Source organism: Labrus bergylta, chromosome 22 (genome assembly GCF_963930695.1).
Source record: "Labrus bergylta chromosome 22, fLabBer1.1, whole genome shotgun sequence".
In the NCBI taxonomy this organism is placed as follows: Eukaryota; Metazoa; Chordata; class Actinopteri; order Labriformes; family Labridae; genus Labrus; species Labrus bergylta.
The window spans coordinates 6,366,814-6,390,911 of NC_089216.1; the positions used below are offsets into that span (position 1 = coordinate 6,366,814).

Consider the following 24,098-nt stretch of genomic DNA (forward strand, 5'->3'; position numbering starts at 1 on the left):
TTTTTCTTCAACCGAACTGCTTCGCTTACATTCACATGTTATTGTTTTAAACGCTTTTCACACGAAAGTTAGAAACAAACTGTGACATTGCGCGGACATTAAAACATTTTTGCTCCAACGACGTTTCTTTTTTTCTTTTCTTTTTTTAATCGTTAACTCGCTAGTCAACCGGCTGCCTGCCACAAACCGGAAATGACGTGGAACAGCGCTATCGCGTTGGCATAACTTGGTTGCGCTCACTCCGTATTGTTAAACATTATAACAATTATAACCTTTAAAGTAAAAAAAAGCGGATTATTTTCTACGTATTTTGTTTTTTTTTACCTGGTTTACCTTCGTTTATGTTGCAATGGGAGCTCAAACTGTGAGTGTTGGACGTGAAGACGTGAAGGATGCTAAAAGCTACATGAGGTACAGTTCATGTTTACAAAACTCAATAAACAGTCAATGCATTACAATGTTTTGTATCTTGGCACGATGGAATATTTAAAAAATGAAGTATTTGTGTGTTTTACAACATGTTTTTTTTTCTCTCTTCTGCAGAAATAGTTTCGTTTTCTATCAGACATGTGAGATTCCTGCTGCTATGTAGAGCTGCAGAGAGACTGTCCTGTTGTTTACCACTTTGTCATCGTCTCAATGGGGAAAAGGAAAGACATGATTCACCCCAGGTTCCTCTGTGAGTATGCCACATTACTGACACTCACTTTATTAACTCCTGAATTCTTTCTAGGTCTAAGAATATGACCCATGCAACATTGTTTTTGTCCTTTTTGTCCTTATTTTAAGTGAAGCTGCTTATTTTTTTATTTGTTCCGTACATGTCAAAACACACAACAGAAAAGGACAAAAACAATTCACACTTTATCCCATGTACGGAAAGGAGCAGGGAGAAGAGTAAGTCTTGTTTTGCCCGCCCCCCCTTTACTCAAAAAGCAAAACAGTAAATGTCTGGATGGTTCTGTCCAAATTACAGTCAGTGAATGAATATCACGCCAACGTGAAACAAATCTGACACTTGAGTCTTTACATCCTCAGAGAGTAGAAGGAAAACACACTAACTGCCACTTTCATACCGTCTGATAACTTTGTTCTTGTACATTTTCTTAAACTGATTTTACATTTGCTCTGAGCAGAACAATAATTCACTGTCCGCAACAGCTCTTTAATATTTAGTTATATAAAAGTAACAGTCCACATATATTCTGGTTATTGATGTGGAGCTGTAGGAAATGCGTGTTTCAATCTGAAAACACCTTTTATTCAACAGTATGTAGATCAGGGGTGTCCAAAGTGCGGCCCGAGGGCCATTTGAGGCCCTTGAGGGGATTTTTTGCGGCCTGTGACTTCAATTGAAGAATCAGAAGATTTTGATTAAGATTGGCACACTATCTTATTTTTCTTTTGTCATGTTAACAAGGGCTGAACAATATTCCTAAAACAGAATATGTTCAGTAACATGTATGTTGTTGTTTTTAAATCTACAGCTTTTACTATTTTTCCACATTTTTTTGTAAACTATGAAAACAACGTATGCAAAGTTTTTGCAAACAAGCGGCCTGTTGTTTAACCATTTAATGACCTGAGCTACATGCAGAAAGCTTTTCCAATAACATGAACCACGTCACAGGTTTGATTCTGAGAAAAAAAACAAATGAAGTAAAACGAAGAAATCAAAATATTTGATTTCCTTTTATTGAAGGGTTTCTTTAGCGAGCCTTTTGATTCTGATCTACAAAGCCTTACTATTTTTAAAACTATATTTTAAAAAACAAAACCTGTGGCCCGCGAGCGATTCTAACACGACAATTTTGGCCCGCAAGAAAAAAAAGTTTGGACACCACTGATGTAGATGGTAACTTGACTTCTGTGGCTCTAAGGTGAAGGCGGATCCAGCCTGCACAGCGTCCACAAACGGAAACACAAGAAGCACAAGAAGCACAAGAAGAAGCATCACAGCTTTGCAGAGGTCCCGGAGCCCCAGCCCGTTGTGGTTCCTCGGCCTCCTCCACCTCCACAGCTCAGACTCAAGATCAAACTGGGAGGACAGACACTGGGGACTAAGAGGTGAGATCACACGTGGGGTGTTCTTACTTTCACTAACACCGGATCACTTGTCGAGTCCTTCACTGCTTCTGTTTCCTGTTTGTAGTGTTCCGACCTTCACTGTGCACCCTGGTGTGGCCTGTCCTCCGTCTCCTCTGATGATAATTCATAATAATGATGTTGATGATACTGATGATGACGATGACGATGATGATGACGATGATGAGCCCTCTGTGCCTCTGGAGCAGTACAGAGCCTGGCTGGGTGAGTTAAAGTGCAGTCTGTAGACACTATGGATTGCATCTTGTTTATAATTACATCCCGTTATTAGAGTAGACGTTGTTTGATACTTAGGGAACATAATTAAACAAAAGAGCTTATATAATATCTTATTATTGGTGTAAGGGTTAGGCATTACATTCAAACAACTTAAATGTGTGTAGCTTGGGCTGCTTGAGCCTTTATCCACACTGCTTTTATAACATCCATATTCCCATTACATATATTTAACATATATAATAATCTCCTTGCCGAAGCACACTGCTTCCAAAACGTGCAGGGGTCAAGGAAGTGACTAGACACTCACTCACACTAACTGAGTCAAACAGGCTGGACTTTGGGAGTGAACCAGCTTAGGCCCGGTACGGATTGTGTGAGTGTGTACTAAGATGATTTCAACAACACAACAACACAAGGCGCCTCAGTTATCAATCAAAAGGGGTCGAAAAAATCAAAGGCTAGTAAGTTAGAACTGTCTGACACACACACACACACACACACACACACACACACACACACACAAACACACACACCTTTAATCAACAATCTGATCAAGTGAAATAAATGACAAGAGGTTCAAGTTGAGGCAACTGGGAACAAGTCAGTTTTCTTAGACCTTGTGAGGTCATCACAATGTTGACATTTTTTTAAAGCACACATGATTTATATCAATATAAAGTACATATACTGTCTAAAAGCACTGGTGTGGTTCTTTTAGGATGTCAATAAGTGATGCACTTAGAGTCGTCTCTGATGATTGGCAGACAAATGTACCTCGATGGGATTGAATTAGAGCTTACATCTGAAGTGGATTTGTTTTTTAATGTCTTTCATTCAAATGAAATCTTAATATTTGTAATTTCTTAATATTTTTGATCTGTTTTTAACTTCAATTTTTAATTTTTTATAAGTATATTCCCGTCCCCTGTTTTCTGGAGCTGCTGTAATGCACAAATTTCCCCCACGGGGGATCAATAAAGTTTATCTTTATCTTTCTTTTATCTTTGTAGGGTTATCTGTTGCTATACAATGTGTATCTCTTCTATGACAGCTTTGTGGTCTTGGTCAGAAAATAAATTCTTCGTCTTCATTTGTCTGTTCTGTATTAGATGAGGACAGCAACCTTGCCACATCCCCAATGCCGGACATGGACTCGGACTCGTTGCTGGTCGGGCCGGTGGACGAGGAAGAGAGGTGGCTGGACGCTCTGGAGAAGGGCGAGCTAGACGACAACGGAGAGCTGAAGAAGGAGGTCGACGAGTCTCTGCTGACAGCGAGACAGGTGAGGAAGAATTCAAATAGGAAATGTTTCATGCAGCTTTAAACAAGCACAAAAGCCCTGAGTGTGTTTTTGTTTTTGTTTTGTGTGTGTGTTCAGAAAGCTCTGCTACACAAGCAGCAGAGTCAGCCCCTCCTGGAGCTCCCCATGGGCTACAAGGAGAAGGAGATGACCGCAGAGATGATGCAGAAGCGGGAGGAGCGAGCCCGGAAGCGCCGCCTGCAGGCCGCCAAGAAGGCGGAGGAGAGCAAGAACCAGACGATAGAGAGACTCACAAAAACCAGCAAGGCCAAGATCAAGAGCATGAGAGAGAGGAAGTCCAAGCAGAGTCAGGTCCCCATGATCCGCTACAGCGATTCAGTCGAGGGCATGGCCATTTCCTTCCCCACGGGAGTCCCCACTCCAGTCCCAGCACGCTCCAGTAGTCCACCTGCAGCCCCTCTGAACTGTGGAGTAGGCGGGTGCACCAACCTGAAGAAGTACGCGTGCTCCAAGACCGGGGTCCCGCTCTGCAGCCTCGAGTGCTACAAGAGGAACCTGCTGGTGGTTGAGAGCGCTGCCTGAATGATAAATGATCTTCTACATCCTCAATGAAGGCTGATGTCGTTTGGTTTATACACCAGTAAGAAGACGGAGCACACAGCTCATTATCTGTAATAAAACATACATTACAAAGAAGCCTGTGGCTGCACAGATGTGTGAGGTCCCAAAGTTTACACCGTAAACATCCTTTTCTTTGATTGTGTAAATGTGAACTTTTGTTTTTCCTACTTTGTCATTGGCTCAACAATAATGTTTTTTTTTTCCCCCTGCAGTGATTTAATTATGGACATTGTAAATGTTATGAATAGTATTTATGATTTACATTGAGTCAATAATGTCACAATTATGTTTGGAGTCTGACAAAGGGCTTCCATGAATTTACGAGCTGATTTGTAAAGAAAGAATGAAAAGAAACCGTCTTCTTTAATCTCATCGTTTATGTTGGTAACAAGTGACCCCGTGTAAATATAAAACTGTACATTTTTCAATAAGTTACAAATGAAATGCTTTCTCAACACTGCACACAAACTGATCTCTACACCTTGTTTTGCTTTATTAGAAATGTCTGATGAGGCAGCAGCACGATTTGATTGGTCCAGCTTTGGAAACTAAAGCTCTCGTCCGCTCTTATCAGAGGTTTTTATCAAGTTTTTGAGGTATAAGCTGTCTGTACAAAAAGATCTCTGCACAAAATGACCTGGTTGAAACTCACTCTGCCTTTCTACGTTCTTATCACTGCTGAAAAACCTCCGTCACTGTCCGTCGTTATCAGCAGGAAAATGTAGGCGCGCCAAAGGTTCAGACTTCTCGTAGCTCCTGTGACAGCTTGTGTAAGATCCCATCATTTCCACATAGTTTGTATTATTCCCTGAGAATGTGACACAAGCTTCAGCTGTTGAAAAGTCACGATCCACAAAGAGGAGGAGGGGAGGAGGGGGGTGATGCATCACAAGGCCAGACCGAAGGAGAGTCTGAAGGCCATCTCTACAGGAACCTCGGCCACAGAGTCGTGGAAGCACACATAGAACTCCTGAGGGACCGGCTCGAGCAACATCCGCCTGAAAGTCAAACAGGAAACACAAGATTTAGAAAAGTGCCTTCATATAAATCCTCAGACATAAACATCAGACTTCCAGCTTAAAGATAAGAGATGACATCAAACTTTATTGATCCTCCATCCAATCTAAGAGACAGAAATCAACATTTCTGATTTATTTGACAGTGTGACACAGAACTATAATGAAACCACGGTCTGCTTACTTACATAATGTGATGTTTTAGGCTATTGCATATCTCTTCCTCGTTAGTATAGTGGACAGTATCTCCGCCTGTCACGCGGAAGACCGGGGTTCGATTCCCCGACGGGGAGTTAATCTTTTTTTTTAACAAACATATCTCACTGTTTTCATTTGTCCTGTTCTTGATATTTTGAGGTTTAGTTTAGTTCTTTACACCTGCTCCTTTTCTGACTTCATCTCTTTTCATCTGCGTCAGAAAATCGTTTAATTCAAATGATCCTGATCTGGATCGATGTGATTTCATGGACACGTTTTAGTGAGCTGAACATTTGATTTACATTTTCACTCAAATAGAACATTTCAAAAGTATTGAAAAAAATGTCCTTTACCCGCACTTAAACTACACGAGAGACTCTCCTCTCTGGGCAAACCACAACAACAACCGCTGACTCCTGCTCTCCCATGATCCTTTTCTTCTCTCAAATTCCTGACCGCCCTGCCCCCATGTCTGTTACCCCGGTAACCTCTCCAAGACAAAGTACCTTCAGCTTACAAAGGTTTGCTCCCCGTTAGTTCAAACACAAAAGAGAACATTGGTTACACGACCGTTGTTCTTGTATTCTGGTTTTATTCTGGACTACCAGTATTTTCCTGGCTGTTGTTTTATTTGCTGCTGCAGAATCAAATTTCACCACAAGGACTGCTCCTCTGATTACAACACTGTGAGCCGAGTCAGAGCTGAAGGGTTTCCTGTTTTCTGGAGCCGCAAATAGTCCCTCTCGTGGATCTTAAACACACATGACTGCTGCGTGTCTCACATTAATCCGCTCCCCCCAACAAAAAACAAAAACAAATGGGGGGAAAAGGTTCTCATTTAAGGGTAAACTGACTTACCCTATGACCCAGTAGGTCATGGTGGGAGCAGGTTTCCTCTGGTCGGTCCAGTTCTCGGGTTTACACTGGAACAGGACCCCGTGTTCCTTCACTGGACCCAGACCCCAGTCCCTGCCCCGAGGCCGGTCTGCGGCCCGACGACCCTGCAGAACAAAAAAATACCACACAGACAATCCTATTCATTTCTAAACATTGACGAGGAGGATATTTTCAAAGGTTTAAAGAAAGAGGATGTTCTAAAGACAGACAATAAGAGGAGAGACTCAGCTGAGTGCTGCGGGACGTTTTGATCATGTTTAAAGGCTTCAGTCTCTTCTTTTTGTTTGGATCAAAAAATAGAAAACCATCACTGTCAGTCACTGATGCCTAACAGGTAGATACTTGATGTTTCCCACAAGCTGCCCTCTCATCTCTTCCTCGTTAGTATAGTGGACAGTATCTCCGCCTGTCACGCGGAAGACCGGGGTTCGATTCCCCGACGGGGAGTTAATCTTTTCCCCATGCAGCAACAAAAACCATTAACATGACTTATAAGAAGCTGTATTTCAAGAAAACTCTCATGAATCAAGTTACGAAGAGAGCGGTTTCAGAAAAGGACTTAAAAAGAGATCAGAGCTGGTCTGAGCTCCTGAGAGTTTTGTGTTTGTTGGACTTTGCAGCTGATATTTGCAGCTGAATCAATATGTTTGATTTGTACTCCTTACTTAACCAGGTTTAAACTTCATTTAAAAGCTTTCCTCTCGGTTTGTAATAAATTTATTCTGGTTTCGATGGGATTTTAAAGACTTTCGCCTGTTGAGTTTGGTGAGCTGACAAATGGACAGAACGTTGAATAAAAACATAAAATACTTGTAAACGTCTGTTACTCAAGCAGAGAGAGAGAGAGAAAGGGACAGGCAGTTGAGTCCGTTTCTGCACAGAACAACACAGAGAGCATGACAGCTACTTTACTGACTTTGTGGCTTAATTTAAGCCATTTTTATCAGACACAGCCATAAAGAAATTAAAAAATAAAATAGACGCACGGCCGAGTCCACGGCTGCACATCAGAGAACAACACAGAGATCATGACAGCTACTTGGTGTCTTATATTGAGTCATTTTAGTCAGATACAGACATGAAACTGTGGATTTCTCCACAATGAAGGCTGTCAGCGTTGTGTACACGTGCTTGTGCTCGTGCATGAAGTGTACTGTGCCTGAGCACGGCACGGAGCGGTCACACTGGTCAAACTAACTGGACTTTAGCGTTGAAGTGTGCTTGGGCTCGGTACGGATGGCCAGTGTGACCGCGCCCTGAATCACTGCATTCTGAGTATTATCACAACGACCTGACTGTATTCTTTTGTATCTTTGGTGATATGAAATTTATGGATGTTGGAGATTTGTTCTTTGTTTGTTTTTTTACATTTTCATTTCCTTCACTGCAACTCGTGAAGAGCTCAGGAAGAGAAATAAACTGTGGTCCGTATCGTCAATGATTCCAAACAACTAGATACTGTCGGCTACACACAGCCCCACCTTGCATCTCTTCCTCGTTAGTATAGTGGACAGTATCTCCGCCTGTCACGCGGAAGACCGGGGTTCGATTCCCCGACGGGGAGTAAATCTTTTCACCATGCAGCATATAAACCATTAACCTATCTTCTGATAACCTGAGGAAAGACTGAACTTTGAATTTGGTGTGAATTGGTTTTGATCTGTTTCTGATTTCAACAATGCTACAAATTTTGTTGCGTCTGTATTCAAACCTAAAATCATGAGAAGCGGCGTAACTGTGTCTCACCCGGGCCGGCAGGCTCTGCTGGAAGGCGGCCCGTATGGAGAGGCAGCAGTGGTGGAAGTTGCGGATGAGTTGCGGGTGGATCGAGCCGCTGAGCTGAGCCACCTCTCTGTGAGTGGGCGCGATGAAGATCCCCTGAACCGTCTCCATCAGGACGTAGTGGAACAGGGTGTTCTCTGCGCCTGAGGTCAGTCTGCCACAAACACAGGACACAGAGAGGAAACGTTTCTACACTTTCTGAACGTATAAATCACTCAAATGATTCGGCGGCCGTCACTCACTTCATGGTGTTGTACATCTCCTCCGTCTCCCTCTCAGTCAGGGTCTTCTTCAGGGTGCCCAGGTGGAACGGGTTTGGGTGCTTCATCCTGGGAATCTGATGTCAGAGCATTACAATACATTATAATATTAATCTAGGGTTGTCACGGTAACAGAATTTTCAAACTTTGATGCGATACTAGTTTCTTGCCTAGCAAAAAAAAGGGTTTCACCTTGAAGAGGCCTCCGCTGCCTGCACTCCCATCAGACCCTCCAGACCCCAGAGAGTCTCGCCGTCCCCCCAGCTTCCTCCCTGAGTCCGGGGTGGAATGAGGACTAACACCTGGAGCCGCAGAAGAACCAGACCCTGATCCAGCATCCATCTGTCCCTCGCTCCCGCTGTCTGACAGGCTCCTCTGAGGGCTGGACCTCCGGGCCCTCTCCCCAAACAGACTGCGGCCTCTGGACCCCGAAGAGGATGAGGAGCCTTTGACTGCCCCGGCTAGCTTGCTGAGGACGGGAGAGGACGAGGCCAGGGTGTCCAGGCGGTCCCGGGCCGTGGCTGCGGGGAGGAACCAGTCAGCGCAGGACAGACAGGGAGCAGGAGGAGCGTTCAGATGCTCCTCAATACCCGCCTCTAACACCTCCAGCTGCAGCAGGGTGGCCTTCACCTGAGGACAGAACATCAGCCTTTACTCACAACCAACACGATGTCTTATTTTCATTTCACTTGGATACAGGAGCTGACTGGAAACGTGGTGAATATGTTTGTACCATGTGCAAAGAATGTTCATTTAAGGTCAACAATCTTCACCTGATCTATGTAAACACAATCGGGTCCTGGAGCACCCAGAGCAGGTGACGCACAGCCCCCGGCCTCCAGCAGCACGCACTGCATGAAGTGTCTCTGTGAGGGGGAAGAAATACAAGAAGAAGAAATATCATTTATACTGAAGACACAATCATGACATGAACAAATATCAAGCACATTGGACAATAAGGCTGGTGTACACGCTGCATAGTGAGATAACCTTTCTATGGAATTTGTTATTCAAATAAAATTGGATTGTAAAATCTGATCTGACTGAGATATGAGGATGATGCAAAGAACGATAAAACAAAGAGTTGCAGAAGACCATAGAGAGTCTAAAACATACTGACCAGCAACTTGTTGACTCCTGAGATTAGACGTTGTATCAGCATCAAAACAAATCAAATATTCTTTCAAATTAGAAGCTATTGTTTCTCTGATTGGTATTAAAAGTGGGTCTTACACACCAGATTTTACGGTAGATTGTAACAACGATTTTTGTGTTTGTTTACACTCTTGAGTATTTTTTGGAGGAAACGAAGGAAACATAATAACTCCTGCTTCTTACCAGCCCCACGATGAGGAGAAAGTGTCGTCCTTGAGGCGGGCTGTATCCCGGCGCTCGGCTGCCGTGAGCTCTTTGCTGAGGAAACACCTCCCTCCAGATGACCAGCTGACCGACCCGCTGCTCGGACGCCAGAGGCAGCAGGCAGTAATGCTGGCAGTACAGGGAAACATCCAGCAGGTCCTCTTTTGGCAGGTGGTTGGCAATCAGGTAGGACTGTGAACACACAGTGCGTGGATGATTCAACAAAGAATATCCAAATTCAACAAACACGAGCCCAAAAAACTATCAGATCAGCTGAGTCAAAGATCTCTTTGAAGTCCTTTGTTGAAGCGTGCTTTTAAGGAATGTGTCTTTCTTCATTTCACTTGAACTTTTCTAATATTTTCTTTGATGATTTTTTTTATCGTCTTTGCAACTTGATTTTTGGAAAGTGCTTCTTAAACAAAGGTTATTAGAAGGTTAATGGTTTTTGTTGCTGCATGGGGAAAAGATTTACTCCCCGTCGGGGAATCGAACCCCGGTCTTCCGCGTGACAGGCGGAGATACTGTCCACTATACTAACGAGGAAGAGATACAAAAGTTGGTTGTGTGCAGAATCAAGTATCTACATGTTGAAAATCAAGTGACTTGAGTTGCTGAGCAGGAAAATATAAAAACAACATTTTCAAAATCCAGAATTTTCACATCAACAAAGACACAAATGACGGTAACAGTCAGCTATTGTAACAGTTTTTCTTAAGTTGTTGACAGGGAAATGAAGACCAACCATCAGGATTTTTAATAAAATGAAAATACTAATTATACTTGAGGATTCTGTAAAACGGTAAGTTCAAAAGAACCGCGCATCAGCAGTTCCTGAAATGTGAACAACATCTCTGCATAGTTTCATTATTTATAGACAAAAGAACAGTCTACCTCTGGCTGTCCTCTCCCCCTCCCTCTCTCCTTATGTTAATATTTGAACAGAGGGTTCATTAGGGTTGATGATTTGCCACTGAGCGTTTCAAAAGGCTCGTCGTGTTATCTCCTGTGAGATGTCACCTTCTGTACACACCGACCGTCACCTGCTCTTCTTTTGTAACTTTTTAAACAAAGCAAGTCTAGACAGGGAGGTAACATGGGCAGAGGACAGAGTGTAAATATGATAGGGCTGCTGGCACTGAAGCTGTGTGTGTCTGTGCGTGTGCATGTGTGTGTGTGGAAACCAACCTTGTAGAACAAACAGGAGCCAAGAATCACATACAGACGCCTCAGGCCGAAAAAGTCCTCAGACTGTAAAGAGTTAAAAAATAAAAATACAGAAAATGAAACAAAGACAACGTAAACAAAAGACGCTGGTAGTGACACAAGAAGATAAAGGAGCAGACTGACAGTTACATTTTTACCTCTAATTTAAGGCTTAATGTATGAAAATAAGATCTTTATTGTTCAGTGTAGAATTGACCGTGTCTCACCATTTCTCCAAAATCAGAAGACTCAAAATCAGAGAGAACCGTATCCACCTCCATCTGTAGGCAGAGAAAGGCCAGTGCAAGATTAATGATGTAATACAGGCAAGCACAGACGATCTGTTTAACTCTTTTTATACAAAAGAGTTCATTTTAGTCTTTACTCCTGCATCCACATCATCAAATGTAAAGCTGGAATGGTGTTTGAATGATAAAGTGCTGTTTCTAACATTGTACACTAGAGGGCACCAAAGCTGCATGTTTGACAGTCGTATCACGCTCAGCTTCAAAAACCTGCACTTAAAGAAGCACAACCCTCATGATGCACAGAAAGCTGATATTTTCTTTATATTATTTTGTATTGAACATAAATAATATCCCGGAGACATGCTCCTCACAAAAGACGGGAAATGACCTTGATTTCTGGAGGAAGCGTGAGCCATCGGACTGCCGGCAGCCCGTCGAGGAAAAGGGTCCCTGAGACGTCGGAGGGCGGGGCTGAGGAGCCGTCCCTCAAGCGAGACGGCTGGATGAGCTGCTGGAAGAACAGGCAGAAGAAGTGGTCCAACCTGGGAGCGTGGTCCTCCTGACAGAACGCGCTGTGTGTCGGGGGGGAGACACAAAACCAAAGCAAAGGTACACACAAAAGTAATTCATAGAAACCGTACAGAGGAGATTACATTATTGGAATACAAAATGAAATAGCAGAAACTAAAGAGGCAAGAAATGAGCCTTAAACGGGCTAAAACAATAAAGACTGTAACTGGAAAACAACGATTTTGCTCAAACACAATGTTTTGATTTCAGTATATTTCTGCATTAATGACAGCTCTCTCCAAAGCACCACACTGACCCACCTGTCTAAGGAGCCGTACATCACTTTTAGTGTCCGGACTACATCTGCCACCACCGTCTGCAGATACAACAGAGGAACCCTGGAGGGAAACACAAAAGCGTCAAACGCAGATCTGGAGTCAGTTCAGCTTCAGCACATCTACTGATTCATTCAAACAGTTAGAGCATAGAGATATTCACGCTGCTGGTGTGCTGTGCTTGTTGAAACAGAAGTTCACTTTCATCTCTTTTTACAAATCGTGCCCTAAAACGTGTTTCCTCACCATGAACAGTTCTCGTTTACTTCTAGAGCAGACGCCATGCTCAGTAAACGTATGATCACATGATCATTCGCTGCGTTTTTCTATGATCAAAATCATTTATTGGCGCTGTTTGAACGGGCATTATCTGTCTCTACCTCTCAGCAGGAAGACCGATGACCAGCAGGTTGTTGCTTTCCTTGCAGTAGCCGACATGCACCAGCTGCTTCCCGAGCAGGAGAGAGGAACTGCAGAGAGGAATCCAAGAACACAGAAAGACAAGAAACAAGCGGGCAAAGTTTACAAAGTGAAATGTTTCATTCTTTAACATCAAGAAGCCGAAGCTTTTCCCAGCTCATCGTTGTTTTAAAACTCCCAACTGTGAACTGTGTCGATGTTCGAAACATCCCGCAGCTAACTGGCAGAAACGTTTGGAATTTGGAGGCGCGACAACAAAAATCATTTGGATTGGTCTCCTTTTTAAACTGGTTTTATCTCCACCACATGTATTTAAATGGACTCTTTGCCCTGAATACAGTGTCTTTTATTGTTTTGTTTTTTCTATGGCAGGGGAGGCAGAGAAAGATGTGTCTCACAAAGTGGATTATTTACTTCTGATGATCACTCTACCATCAGTGTGAGAATGTGTAGGTGTGACCCGCGGTGTAAAAGCACTTTGAGTAATCAGAAGACTGGAAAAGACAGAGACTGCCTTAGAAAAATTCAAAGCAGGTGTGGCTTTAAGTGCAAGACCCTCCTACTTCTAATTGAGTTATTTTAAATGGACTTTGACAAATCTGTCACAATCTATTTAGGAATTCCAAGCATGTTGGAGCATTAACTATACATTGACATAATATCCTGAATCTGAACCAAGCATTAAGAAATATGTGATCAATGTTTCATATATTTGGTCCTGTCTTTTAACTGGTGCAAACACAGCTCTCTGATTTGTTTATAGAAGTACTTCTCAACAGTTGTTTGCAAGTTTGTAGTGTGTTCTGACTTTTTTTTATTCAGGTTGAAATGTTACTCTACATTGATACACACAAACACCTCCACTTCAGGGAACATCGACAGTTTCACTCTGTCTGTGTAACTTTGACCAAACACAATTGTCAATTATTAACCTGATGGTTCACTTTGTACTAAACTGAAAAGCAATTCGTCCCTGGGTGGGCTCGAACCACCAACCTTTCGGTTAACAACCGAACGCGCTATCCGATTGCGCCACAGAGACTGCTTGATAACATTACGTGTTTCATTTTGTTGAAGCCCCACCCACTTATATTCCATCTTTATGTTTAAGAGTGGATAAAAAACTTGAGCTTGTATGGCTCTTTTCTATTCTTTTGACTACTCAAAGCGATTTTACACAGGTCACACATACACATTCACACAATGATGGTAGAGGTTTCTATACAAGGGGCCTTCAGAAGTAACTCATCCATTCATAAACATTCATACCAGAAGACTGGAAAAGACCTCTACAAGCTCATGTCCATCTACCATTAACTATCTGCTTTGATAAATATCTGTTGGTTTAACTAAAACTGTGGACTTAAAGTGATTGCAAACTGTTTATGTAGCTGTTGTAACACTTCTCTCACCTGATTATCTGCCCCCCTGTGACGTTCTCCAGCATGTCGCACAGAGTTAGGAAGATCCCCCGGACGCCTTTCAGCTGGTTGGACGCCTCAGACACCGGGTACTGGTACAAGATCTCCTCCTGCACACACACACACAGAGAGTTTCATTTGGAATAAGAGTCCCCACATGCAGCAGAAAGAAATATCTGTGGTCTAGTCTATCAACAGATTAATGTCACATAAAAATGTGAACTATCTGTTGTTGCATGCTCCAGCCTCCACAGACGAGAGGAATGAACAAAAAAAACGGCTGGATGTTTCTCTTCCGACACCTCAACAATGTCTGTTTGGTTTTCGGTTCCACAGTCCAAGCGATGTGGAAAAACAGAGTGAAATACTTCACATGTTTCACTTTCCAGAGTCAAAGAGAAGCAGATTGAGAAAACTCAGGAGTTCAGTTCTCGTTTGAGCTGTGCAGACCTTCAGATCCCACAGAAGAAAAAGATTATTCAAACAGAAAAGAAAGTGTTCAGGGCCGTTTCCTTTCATTGTTTGTGATGTTAGTATTCCTTCCAGCACACGGGCTATTTCAACAGATTCAGGACGGATAATAGCTGAGCTGCCGAGGATGGGAGATGGGGCCTTTTCACCCCTAGCAACCAGAACAACAAGAACAAGCAACACAGAGAAACTCTTTCACGTCTTGTCTGCAAATACAGAAACAAAATAACACAGCTAAAACTGAAAAAATACCAAAACTGCTGAAACTACTCCAACGTGTTGCTACCCTGCAATCAAATGGTATTTAAAAAATAAAAATCAAAGCCTAGCGGGCAGAAAACGGACTAGCTGGCTGATATGGCTGCAGACAACCCGTACTTTTAATCTCCACTGCAGCTTAGGTCAAGAAACAAAAAGGGAAAAAAGTATGGCTTTCAAATACACAAAAAGGAACTGCACAACCATGAAGAACGACCGTAAAGCAAACTTCAACCTGCCAACACTGGTCCACAGGGGAAAATGTGATTACAGTGCAAACCAGGGGTCAGATTCTCCAAGTTTAAAAACACAATGAGGGATTAACACTAAACTACAAGCTGATTGTACTTTGTCTAATGGGATATTAAAACGTGCACTGTGCAAATCAAAAAAAGGAAATGTGCCATTTATCGTCAAAAGAGAAAAAAGTTCATGGGAGTTAAAATGACAGATCATTTATCGACACGACTCGGTGCCTTAACTTCTCCTCAGCTTTCTCTTTCTGTTTTTCGGTTCTCGGCAGCCGCCGGTGTTGGAAGCCGTCCAGAGCAGGAGTTTTCTCAGAGAGTCTGTCTCACTTCGGAGAAATCCTGAGAAAAACTTTCCACTCCAGGATTTCCTACAGAATTTGGAGTAATTCTTAACACTTAATAAGAATATAACTTGTGAGGGGTTTAAGCTTCAGATCTTAGCATTCTCTTTGGAATCGAATCATGGTGTTGACGCTAATGCGGCCACCCTGATGAGGCCTTGATTTAAAAAGGTCCACTGGCTATAATTCATTGTTTTAAGTACAGTCTTAGAGGCCTGTTCAGAGGCAGTGTGTCATAGACCTCAAATTTATGATCAGGTCAGCTTCCCAAGACACATATATCTTTCAAACAAGATGGAAAAATAGGAGTTTATCCGGGGTTAAGATATCAATAGCTTTAATGTTTCCTTCAACTGTTGTCGTTGGCAATATTAAAGTAGTGCTTTTTCACTGCATGCTGGATTTTAACTGAAGGGAATCGCTCTTTACAGTTCTACCTCCATGTTTCAGGAACTTCAAGATCCTTATGAAGAACTTCTGGACTTTTCTGAAGCTTTTTCAGTGATGATGAATGAAATGGTTTCAATCATTGTTTATTTGACTCTAAAGCAGCTATTCCACAAACCCCGTCCCTCACGTCTCTCCCTTAGCTTTGCTTTAAACAAACATTGTCTTTTTTCCTTGTCGGCTTGATTCTGTGATTGTCGATTTGGTCATTTCCTTAGAATTTTGTACGGGTGTTTTATTTTGAAAATTCACTGGCATCACTATGTCTTTCCTGTGTCTTACTTCTGTGTGGCTCATCTGCTTTGTGCAGCTTTTCCAGCAGCTCAGTTAAAAATAGATCAGGCTCCTTACCTTGCAGGGAGCTGCTTCTGATACGTGCTGTGGCTCATCAAGAAGCAGAGCAATTATTAACAAGATTGCTCACAGCCGGCCTTACTGCTTTAAGCTGTGCCAGAACCCTGGGTTAACCCTGGATCATGGAAATTGAGGTACTTGTGATAATACTATGGTGCATAATCATAAATCATGCGTCCCTGGGTGGGCTCGAACCACCAACCTTTCGGTTAACAGCCGAACGCGCTATCCGATTGCGCCACAGAGACTGCCTTAGAAAAATTCCAAGCAGGTGTGGCTTTAAGTGCAAGACCCTCCTACTTCTAATTGAGTTATTTTAAATGGACTTCGACAAATCTGTCACAATCTATTTATGAATTCCAAGCATGTTGGAGCATTAACTATACATTGACATAATATCCTGAATCTGAACCAAGCATTAAGAAATATGTGATCAATGTTTCATATATTTGGTCCTGTCTTTTAACTGGTGCAAACACAGCTCTCTGATTTGTTTATAGAAGTACTTTTCAACAGTTGTTTGCAAGTTTATAGTGTGTTCTGACTTTCTTTTATTCAGGTTGAAATGTTACTCTACATTGATACACACAAACACCTCCACTTCAGGGAACATCGACAGTTTCACTCTGTCTGTGTAACTCTGACCAAACACAATTGTCAATTATTAACCTGATGGTTCACTTTGTACTAAACTGAAAAGCAATTCGTCCCTGGGTGGGCTCGAACCACCAACCTTTCGGTTAACAGCCGAACGCGCTATCCGATTGCGCCACAGAGACTGCTTGACAACATTACGTGTTTCATTTTGTTGAAGCCCCACCCACTTATATTCCATCTTTATGTTTAAGAGTGGATAAAAAACTTGAGCTTGTATGGCTCTTTTCTATTCTTTTGACTACTCAAAGCGATTTTACACAGGTCACACCTACACATTCACACAATGATGGTAGAGGTTTCTATACAAGGGGCCTTCAGAAGTAACTCATCCATTCATAAACATTCATACCTGGCTGCCAAAGAAGCGGGAGCAACTTGGGGTTAAAGGAAGTGTCTACAGAGTATACAGCAGCAGTTCACATTCATCACTTGCTGTGAATAAACATGACATTGTGATGTTGTTTCAACTGAAAAACACTCCGTCCCTGGGTGGGCTCGAACCACCAACCTTTCGGTTAACAGCCGAACGCGCTATCCGATTGCGCCACAGAGACTCCTACAACCTTTAAGGGTGTGGCCTCTAATTTGAAGCTCCGCCCACATATGTCAGAAAATTAATTCACAGCAGTTTAAATCTACATTTCCTTTCTTTCTCCAGGACAGCCAGGACTGTGTCTCTGCACATGCACCTACCCACATACCCAGAGCTGCTTAGTACCATATCCCGAAAGGAAGCTCTTCGTGATCGAACAACTTTTTGTGCACGGCAGGTAACACAACATTGTGGTGATGGACCTAATGAAAAACATATCGTCCCTGGGTGGGCTCGAACCACCAACCTTTCAGTTAACAGCCAAACGCGCTGTCCGATTGCGCCACAGAGACTGCTAGTTAAGCTAACGGTGTGTTTTTTTCCGTCAAAGGCCACACCCACTAATATTTGCTCGTTACATACAAAAGTCAGACTGGGTAATGTCAGAGTTTCCCACAGAATAAGTCAGTTACTGTAACAGTTAGAGGTTATTCTTCTTTATTTTCATGAGTCTTTCATGATTCTTTAAGGCCTTTCACGCTTGCAGAAAACTCCTGATAGTTTCAGGAGGAGCTGTATATGTGAATGTAAACATCATCCTGGAGTTTCTACTGCCAGACAAACTGAAAAAGACTTTGTCCCTGGGTGGGCTTGAACCACCAACCTTTCGGTTAACAGCCGAACGCGCTACCCGCCGCAGAGACTGCTGGCCAATGTAGTGGGTGTGTTTTTTTTCTCAAATGCCTCACCCACTTATATTTGCTCTTTAAATGTAAAGCTGCGTCATAAAAAAACGACTCCTCGCAGTGATGCTTAAAATATGAATGGGGGCAACATGAGAGGAAGTTAAGGTCTGATCTTCCTGATGTTGTACAGGGCAAATCGACATGACCGGGTAATCGAGGCTACTTGAACCTTAAAAGTTAGCTGGCCATCAATCATAACACCCAGGTTCCGGGCAGACTTTGTGGGCATGAGTTTGGTTGTTCCAAGCTGGATATTGATCTGTGGTTGTATAGAGGGACTGGCTGGGATGACAAGGAGCTCAGTCTTTGAAAGATTGAGTTGAAGGTGCCGTTCATTCATCCATCTAGAGATATCAGCAAGGCATGATGTGATTCTTGCGGAGCCTGTAACATCGTCTGGCGGGAATGACAGGAAGAGCTGGGTATCGTCAGCATAGCAGTGGTATGAGAAGCCATGAGAGTGTATATTGAGAAGAGAAGGGGACCAAGCATTGACCCTTGAGGTACCCCTGTGGATAAGCTGTGCGCTTTGGAGACTCCCTTCCACAACACTCTAAAGGATCGCCCAGAGAGGTAGGACACGAACCAGCAGAGGGCGGATCCTGAGATGCCAAGTTCAGAGAGCGTGGATAGGAGGATTTGATGGTTGACTGTGTCAAAGGCAGCAGACAGGTCTAGCAGTAATAGAACTGAGGACTGACACGCAGATCTGGCAGCTCGTAGCGATTCTGTTATTGACAGTAGTGCAGTTTCAGTAGAGTGGCCCCGCTTAAAGCTCTTCCATGATCTGATTTCATGATCACTCTTTCATGATTCTTTCAGGCCTTTGACACTTGCAGAAAACTTCTGATGTTTCCAGGAGGAGCTGTATATGTGAACGTAAACATCAATCATCCTGGAGTTTCTACTGCCAGACAAACTGAAAAACACATCGTCCCTGGGTGGGCTCGAACCACCAACCTTTCGGTTAACAGCCGAACGCGCTATCCAATTGCGCCACAGAGACTGCTGGAAATGTAGGGGGTGTGTTTTTTTTTTCTAAAATGCCCCACCCACTTAAATTTGCTCTTGACATGTAGAACTGCGTCATTAGAAAACGACTCCTCGCAGTGATGCTTATAACATGAATAAGGGCAACATGAGAGGAAGGTTATTTGCTGAAGGAGAACTTAACAGCATGTTTAGAATGAAAGAAGACAGAAGTTTAAAGACGGACATTGGTGAAAGGAAGTTATGCGATGCACTTGCCACTTTCAAATCCAGAAGTAGATTCACCTGAAGATGCATTCACCTGCGATAGGTGGACTTTGCGGGCTAGGGAGTCATACGTGACAATCACTGGACAGTCACATGTATTTCTATGTGCTTCAAAACAAGAAGGTCAGCTACTTGCCTGAGGTTTAACAGATGCATTGATGCACACTTAACATACACTATAAGCTTTAAATAAAACCAAGAGAACAATTCTCAAGAAAATATCAGTACCGATATTGTGTTATATTAATTATGCAACAATGTAGTGTTAATGCTACACCAGATAGATTTTCTTAACCTTTACTCCTGACATCAGACAACATGGTATTGATTAACATGACATTGTGGTGTTGCACCTACTGAAAAACACATCGTCCCTGGGTGGGCTCGAACCACCAACCTTTCGGTTAACAGCCGAACGCGCTATCCGATTGCGCCACAGAGACTGCTGGTCCAACTAGTGTTGTGTTTTTTTTTTTTTGAAAGGCCACACCCACTAATATTTGCTCGTTACATAAAAGACTCAGACTGGATAATGTCAGAGTTTCACACGGAATAACTTAGTAACTGTACCAGTTACAGGTATTCTTTATAATGGTTCATTTATGCTGCTACTGTTGCTTCCTCAATAAATTTGTCACACTGAAAAAAAAAAAGTTCCAGGAGGAGCTGTATATGTGAACGCAAACATCATCCTGGAGTTTCTACTGCCAGGCAAACTGAAAAACACATCGTCCCTGGGTGGGCTCGAACCACCAACCTTTCGGTTAACAGCCGAACGCGCTATCCGATTGCACCACAGAGACTGCTGTCTAGATTAGGGGGTGTGTTTTTTTTCTCAAATGCCCCACCCACTTATATTTGCTCTTTAAATGTAAAGCTGCATCATAAAATGACTCCTCGCAGTGATGCTTAAAACATGAATGAGGGCAACATGAGAGGAAGGTTATTGGCTGAAGGAGAACTTAACAGCGTGTTTAGAATGGAAGAAGACAGAAGTTTAAAGACGGACACTGGTGAAAGGAAGTTATGCGATGCGCTCGCCACTTTCTAGCTAGGAAGAAAAATCTCTTCTAGCTCTTTATGCTGCAACGACAGGAAAGGTGAAAGATGCATTCACCTGCGATAGGTGGACTTTGCGGGCTAGGGAGTCATACGTGACAATCACTGGACAGTCACATGTATTCATATGTGCTTCAAAACAAGAAGGTCAGCTACTTGCCTAACACATATCGTTAGTAAAATAAAAATGGATGTGTTTTAAAAAAAAAATATTTCAAGATGGTTAAAGCAGGAGGATCTCTTTTTTGTCACCTGTTGCCATGGCAAATCGTAGAATCGGGGCTCCATTCATGTTGGCTTTTTATCATCGTGGTGCACGCGCTGAACACCGAGTGGACCTACTCAGAGTTGATTTAACAAATTCAAATCTGCTGATCTGGAACCGAAAACTCAGAGGTTCCTAACTGAGAATAAATCAACTCAGAGCTCAAGGTTAGACTAAGGGTGTGTTGAACCCTCTTTCAGAAACAGGCCCGTGATCCATTTTCTTAACCTTTACTCCTGACAACAGGTAAGACGTTATTGATTAACATGACATTGTGGTGTTGAGCCTACTGAAAAACACATCGTCCCTGGGTGGGCTCGAACCACCAACCTTTCGGTTAACAGCCGAACGCGCTATCCGATTGCGCCACAGAGACTGACGGGATAATGTCAGAGTTTCACACAGAATAACTTAGTTACTGTACCAGTTACAGGTATTCTTTATAAAGATTCGTCTATGCGGCTATTGTGGCTTCCTCAATATATTTTTTGTCACACTGAAAAATAAGGAAAATAACTTAACACTGTGTTGTTTTCATTACTCTTTTGTGATTCTTTTAGGGCTTTTTTTCTAATTAGTAATGTGATGAATATGGCAGGAGTTTTAAGGCTATGGAGAAATGAAAACAGACTCTGTGCTGCTTTGTCAAAGTGCAACTCAATAGAAGAGGATAACAATTACCTGGCTGGTTTTACCACCAACTACAGACAATGTGTTGTTGATTAACATGAAATTGAGGTGTTGCACCAACTGAAAAACACATCGTCCCTGGGTGGGCTCGAACCACCAACCTTTCGGTTAACAGCCGAACGCGCTATCCGATTGCGCCACAGAGACTGTTACGCCCATAGTAGTGTGGCTTTGATTTTCAAGCCCCGCCCACATCTGTCTTAAACTTAAACCATGGCATGAGCTCAGAAGTCTGTTCATGTCTCATCATAATTCCACACAGACTCACCTCCTCCTGTGGGGATGCAGAGTCCAGTTTGAGTGAGAGGTACATGACGACATGTGGGATATGTCCTATAGACATCTGCAGTTCGGCTGTGTCTTCCCCCCACAGCAGACGCACCAGCTGGCTGACTGGTGGGGAGACCTTCATCCTACGAGCCGTCTGAGCCTCGCAGGTAATGCTGCCCTCTACCAGAGCCAGCGTCTCCAATGTCAGCCTCACCTGGAGAGGTAGAACAAAAGAAGAAGAAGAGGCAGAGAGATGGTGATGAAAATCAAGTAATGGAATGACAAGGAGCGGTAGAGAAAGGAGGTAGGAGACAAGGTGAGAGAGGGAGAATCAAACTGAATGCAGCTTATTGGGCGAAAAAGTATAGACAGACCAAAGCATGAACCTGCCTACCAGTCTCTATCAGAGTTCTTGTCCTTTACAAAAAATCAGCTACATGATCGTGCTTCTGTATAAAAAAAAAAAAAATTGAGGTGTTGCAATTGTCAGCGAGAAAATGACACGGGCATCCAGCCCAACCGCAGTTAACAAATAACAGGGATCTGTGTGTATGTGTGTGTGTGTGTGTGTGTGTGTGTGTGTTGGACAAAATTAAAACCAAACCTCTGAAACCCAAAACAAACAGTGGCAAGACAAGAGGCGACCAATCTTCTCTTGCTCATGCAGTTTTTTTTACTTCCCATACCCAGCGCCTTATTTTACACTGCCATTCATACGAAGTCACCGAGGAACAGACACAGAGCTGCAGTGTAACACGTGCAGAAAGATGCACAGGAGAAGCTGTTTTGTCTGTATTACCACTGTCCAGAACAAGTAACACCAGATTTTTGTGTGGTATAAAACATGGATTAAGATGTACATGCAAAAATCCAAGCATTATAGAGTTAAACTTACATAATAACTGACAGAAACACCATCCAGAAAATTAAACTCACTCACATTTTACAGACTCGTTAAAAGCGCAGAAGGTGCAAATTACGGACACACTATGTTGGCATACCTGTTCACACAAATTGTGCTGACTCAAGGCTGAAACCTGTCAGCGCTACAGAGGCTGTCAAAGATGTGCTGATTTTAATATGGGGAAATCAGACACAGAGTCCAGATGTGAGAAAGAACCGCTGGAAGTCCAGGCTTGTAAGGACGTGTGTTAGATCTCTCGATTTGGATTCAGAAACACAGAGAAGTAGCCCTCAAGCCAATCCGATATGTCAATGAAGAATACTGATGTGTTACAAAAAAATGCGTATAAGAAACTTTCCAGTAAACACAGAAGAGTTGGTCCCTAAAAAAGCAGAAGGGCATGCAGAACATTGGAGGTTTTGTTGGGATTTCACCTCAAACCACAAAAGATCTTAAGGATCCAGATATAAACTTCAAGCACAAGATTTAACCCAGCCACGCCCCTTTTTATATTTTGGTTTTCAACTGCTACACAGATTTGGAAATTTGCTGTTTATTTATATTTCTCTATGAAACATAACTTGTTCCACTAAGGGACGATCTCTGGTTTCTTGTGTGTCTTGAACAATTCTAATAAAGGCCATTAAGTGTGTTTATGATTAAACAGCTCAGACTGGCGTTGTGGTCATTACTTTCCAAACAAGGACAAGTCTTCTTCTCTCACTCCTTCAGCATATGGTGCCTACCCAAAAAAACAAAGCCTGTATTCCCCTGGTTGAAATATGTCGAAACAGTATTTTTCTAATCCAACGATCACTCTCAGAACCCTCCAAGGTCTGTCAGCACAAACCACAGGCCACTCTCTCTCTCCAGCAGGCGCCTACATCTGGGCTGTCGGCCATGTGAGCCAACGTCAGAGGTATTATTAGAGAAGAGTACTGGTGGAATACCATGTGGATGTTTCTTTCAATTGACGGGCTCGCTCAGTCCTTGAGTTGAGTGGTAAACATCAACTGTATCTTTACTTCTAAGGGGTTCATGAAGGATGCAGGGGTAGTTTTCATCAGACCGAGCTGTGGGCATCAAACAAAGGTATTACAAAGTCAGAAAACTACAAATGCCAAACTCTACATTTGTGGAAATCACTGCCTAAAGAGTCAGAGTGGGCTAACTGCAGCGCTTTCTCTCATCATAAATAAGAAAGGATGTGGGCAGACTGGAGCGTGCCTTCACTTGGATTCCAGTCTGTTGATGTCAGTCATTCAGCACTACTTGGACAACACACACATGAACGAGAAACTCAAGCTTGTGAAGTTATAAGGGTTAGTAAGGGGCATGGTAGACTGCCTTTAATACTAATATTTGCTCTTAATGAATGCTGTCATCTATAAATCTAAGACAGCTTGCATTGCAGAAAAAAATGATCTTTTAACACACACTGGCTGAAAACACAACTCTTTCTGCACACAACTCTATTTCTAGTTTTTGAAAGTCATCGTGGTGCCTGAGGAAACATATTTTTCTAAAAAAAAAAAAAATATCTTCCTTGCTCTTTCCCCCACAATATAATTTTGTTTCCGACTGTGTCTTCTAATCAGCTGAGCTTTGAATCCCACAACAGCTTCCTGTGGCGCAGAAACAGAGTCGGAACCGCAGTCCCGTCTACGCGCCGCGTTTGCCATCGACACACAACACACTCTGTCATTTGCAAATTCCTACTTTTTGATGGTCTGCTTT

The 24,098-nt window shown here is 42.8% G+C and overlaps 2 protein-coding genes and 14 non-coding genes across 17 annotated transcripts in view; 4 read left to right on the forward strand and 12 right to left on the reverse strand.

The window, feature by feature from the left end:
- ino80b (INO80 complex subunit B) lies at positions 1 to 4,858 on the forward strand. The gene is made up of 6 exons (XM_020640367.3): positions 1 to 411; positions 544 to 679; positions 1,881 to 2,067; positions 2,153 to 2,310; positions 3,435 to 3,607; positions 3,704 to 4,858. Exons 2-6 carry the CDS (start codon positions 640 to 642, stop codon positions 4,166 to 4,168), a joined length of 1,023 nt encoding a protein of 340 aa, XP_020496023.2. The 5' UTR covers positions 1 to 411; positions 544 to 639; the 3' UTR covers positions 4,169 to 4,858.
- Positions 4,567 to 24,098, reverse strand: part of intu (inturned planar cell polarity protein) — a 24,799-nt gene continuing 5,267 nt past the window's right edge. For both annotated transcript variants that reach the window (XM_065950267.1, XM_020640365.3), the window contains exons 4-17: positions 21,456 to 21,671; positions 13,851 to 13,969; positions 12,399 to 12,488; positions 12,004 to 12,081; positions 11,562 to 11,745; positions 11,153 to 11,206; positions 10,908 to 10,970; positions 9,699 to 9,911; positions 9,134 to 9,226; positions 8,553 to 8,990; positions 8,343 to 8,437; positions 8,065 to 8,254; positions 6,280 to 6,422; positions 4,567 to 5,205 (exon numbers count right to left, since the gene is read on the reverse strand). In XM_065950267.1, coding sequence (XP_065806339.1) covers positions 5,094 to 5,205; positions 6,280 to 6,422; positions 8,065 to 8,254; positions 8,343 to 8,437; positions 8,553 to 8,990; positions 9,134 to 9,226; positions 9,699 to 9,911; positions 10,908 to 10,970; positions 11,153 to 11,206; positions 11,562 to 11,745; positions 12,004 to 12,081; positions 12,399 to 12,488; positions 13,851 to 13,969; positions 21,456 to 21,671 — 2,088 coding nt within the window. In that variant the 3' untranslated portion in view covers positions 4,567 to 5,093. The remainder of the gene's footprint in view (positions 5,206 to 6,279; positions 6,423 to 8,064; positions 8,255 to 8,342; positions 8,438 to 8,552; positions 8,991 to 9,133; positions 9,227 to 9,698; positions 9,912 to 10,907; positions 10,971 to 11,152; positions 11,207 to 11,561; positions 11,746 to 12,003; positions 12,082 to 12,398; positions 12,489 to 13,850; positions 13,970 to 21,455; positions 21,672 to 24,098) is intronic.
- trnad-guc (transfer RNA aspartic acid (anticodon GUC)) lies at positions 5,445 to 5,516 on the forward strand. Its single transcript has one exon. It is a non-coding gene; the product is annotated as a tRNA-Asp (tRNA).
- On the forward strand, positions 6,694 to 6,765 carry trnad-guc (transfer RNA aspartic acid (anticodon GUC)). The gene has a single exon. It is a non-coding gene; the product is annotated as a tRNA-Asp (tRNA).
- On the forward strand, positions 7,811 to 7,882 carry trnad-guc (transfer RNA aspartic acid (anticodon GUC)). Its single transcript has one exon. It is a non-coding gene; the product is annotated as a tRNA-Asp (tRNA).
- Positions 10,194 to 10,265, reverse strand: trnad-guc (transfer RNA aspartic acid (anticodon GUC)). The gene has a single exon. It is a non-coding gene; the product is annotated as a tRNA-Asp (tRNA).
- trnan-guu (transfer RNA asparagine (anticodon GUU)) lies at positions 13,407 to 13,480 on the reverse strand. Its single transcript has one exon. It is a non-coding gene; the product is annotated as a tRNA-Asn (tRNA).
- On the reverse strand, positions 16,156 to 16,229 carry trnan-guu (transfer RNA asparagine (anticodon GUU)). The gene has a single exon. It is a non-coding gene; the product is annotated as a tRNA-Asn (tRNA).
- On the reverse strand, positions 16,687 to 16,760 carry trnan-guu (transfer RNA asparagine (anticodon GUU)). Its single transcript has one exon. It is a non-coding gene; the product is annotated as a tRNA-Asn (tRNA).
- trnan-guu (transfer RNA asparagine (anticodon GUU)) lies at positions 17,119 to 17,192 on the reverse strand. The gene has a single exon. It is a non-coding gene; the product is annotated as a tRNA-Asn (tRNA).
- trnan-guu (transfer RNA asparagine (anticodon GUU)) lies at positions 17,450 to 17,523 on the reverse strand. Its single transcript has one exon. It is a non-coding gene; the product is annotated as a tRNA-Asn (tRNA).
- Positions 18,849 to 18,922, reverse strand: trnan-guu (transfer RNA asparagine (anticodon GUU)). The gene has a single exon. It is a non-coding gene; the product is annotated as a tRNA-Asn (tRNA).
- Positions 19,543 to 19,616, reverse strand: trnan-guu (transfer RNA asparagine (anticodon GUU)). Its single transcript has one exon. It is a non-coding gene; the product is annotated as a tRNA-Asn (tRNA).
- Positions 19,903 to 19,976, reverse strand: trnan-guu (transfer RNA asparagine (anticodon GUU)). The gene has a single exon. It is a non-coding gene; the product is annotated as a tRNA-Asn (tRNA).
- trnan-guu (transfer RNA asparagine (anticodon GUU)) lies at positions 20,800 to 20,873 on the reverse strand. Its single transcript has one exon. It is a non-coding gene; the product is annotated as a tRNA-Asn (tRNA).
- Positions 21,261 to 21,334, reverse strand: trnan-guu (transfer RNA asparagine (anticodon GUU)). Its single transcript has one exon. It is a non-coding gene; the product is annotated as a tRNA-Asn (tRNA).

What these genes read in the sequence shown, in the direction of transcription:
- ino80b (XM_020640367.3), top strand. Translation starts at nt 640, where the DNA reads ATGGGGAAAAGGAAAGACATGATTCACCCCAGGTTCCTCT. An exon ending in CAGACACTGGGGACTAAGAG is followed by an intron (nt 2,068 to 2,152) that starts GTGAGATCACAC and finishes TCCTGTTTGTAG; the next exon opens with TGTTCCGACCTTCACTGTGC. An exon ending in GCAGTACAGAGCCTGGCTGG is followed by an intron (nt 2,311 to 3,434) that starts GTGAGTTAAAGT and finishes GTTCTGTATTAG; the next exon opens with ATGAGGACAGCAACCTTGCC.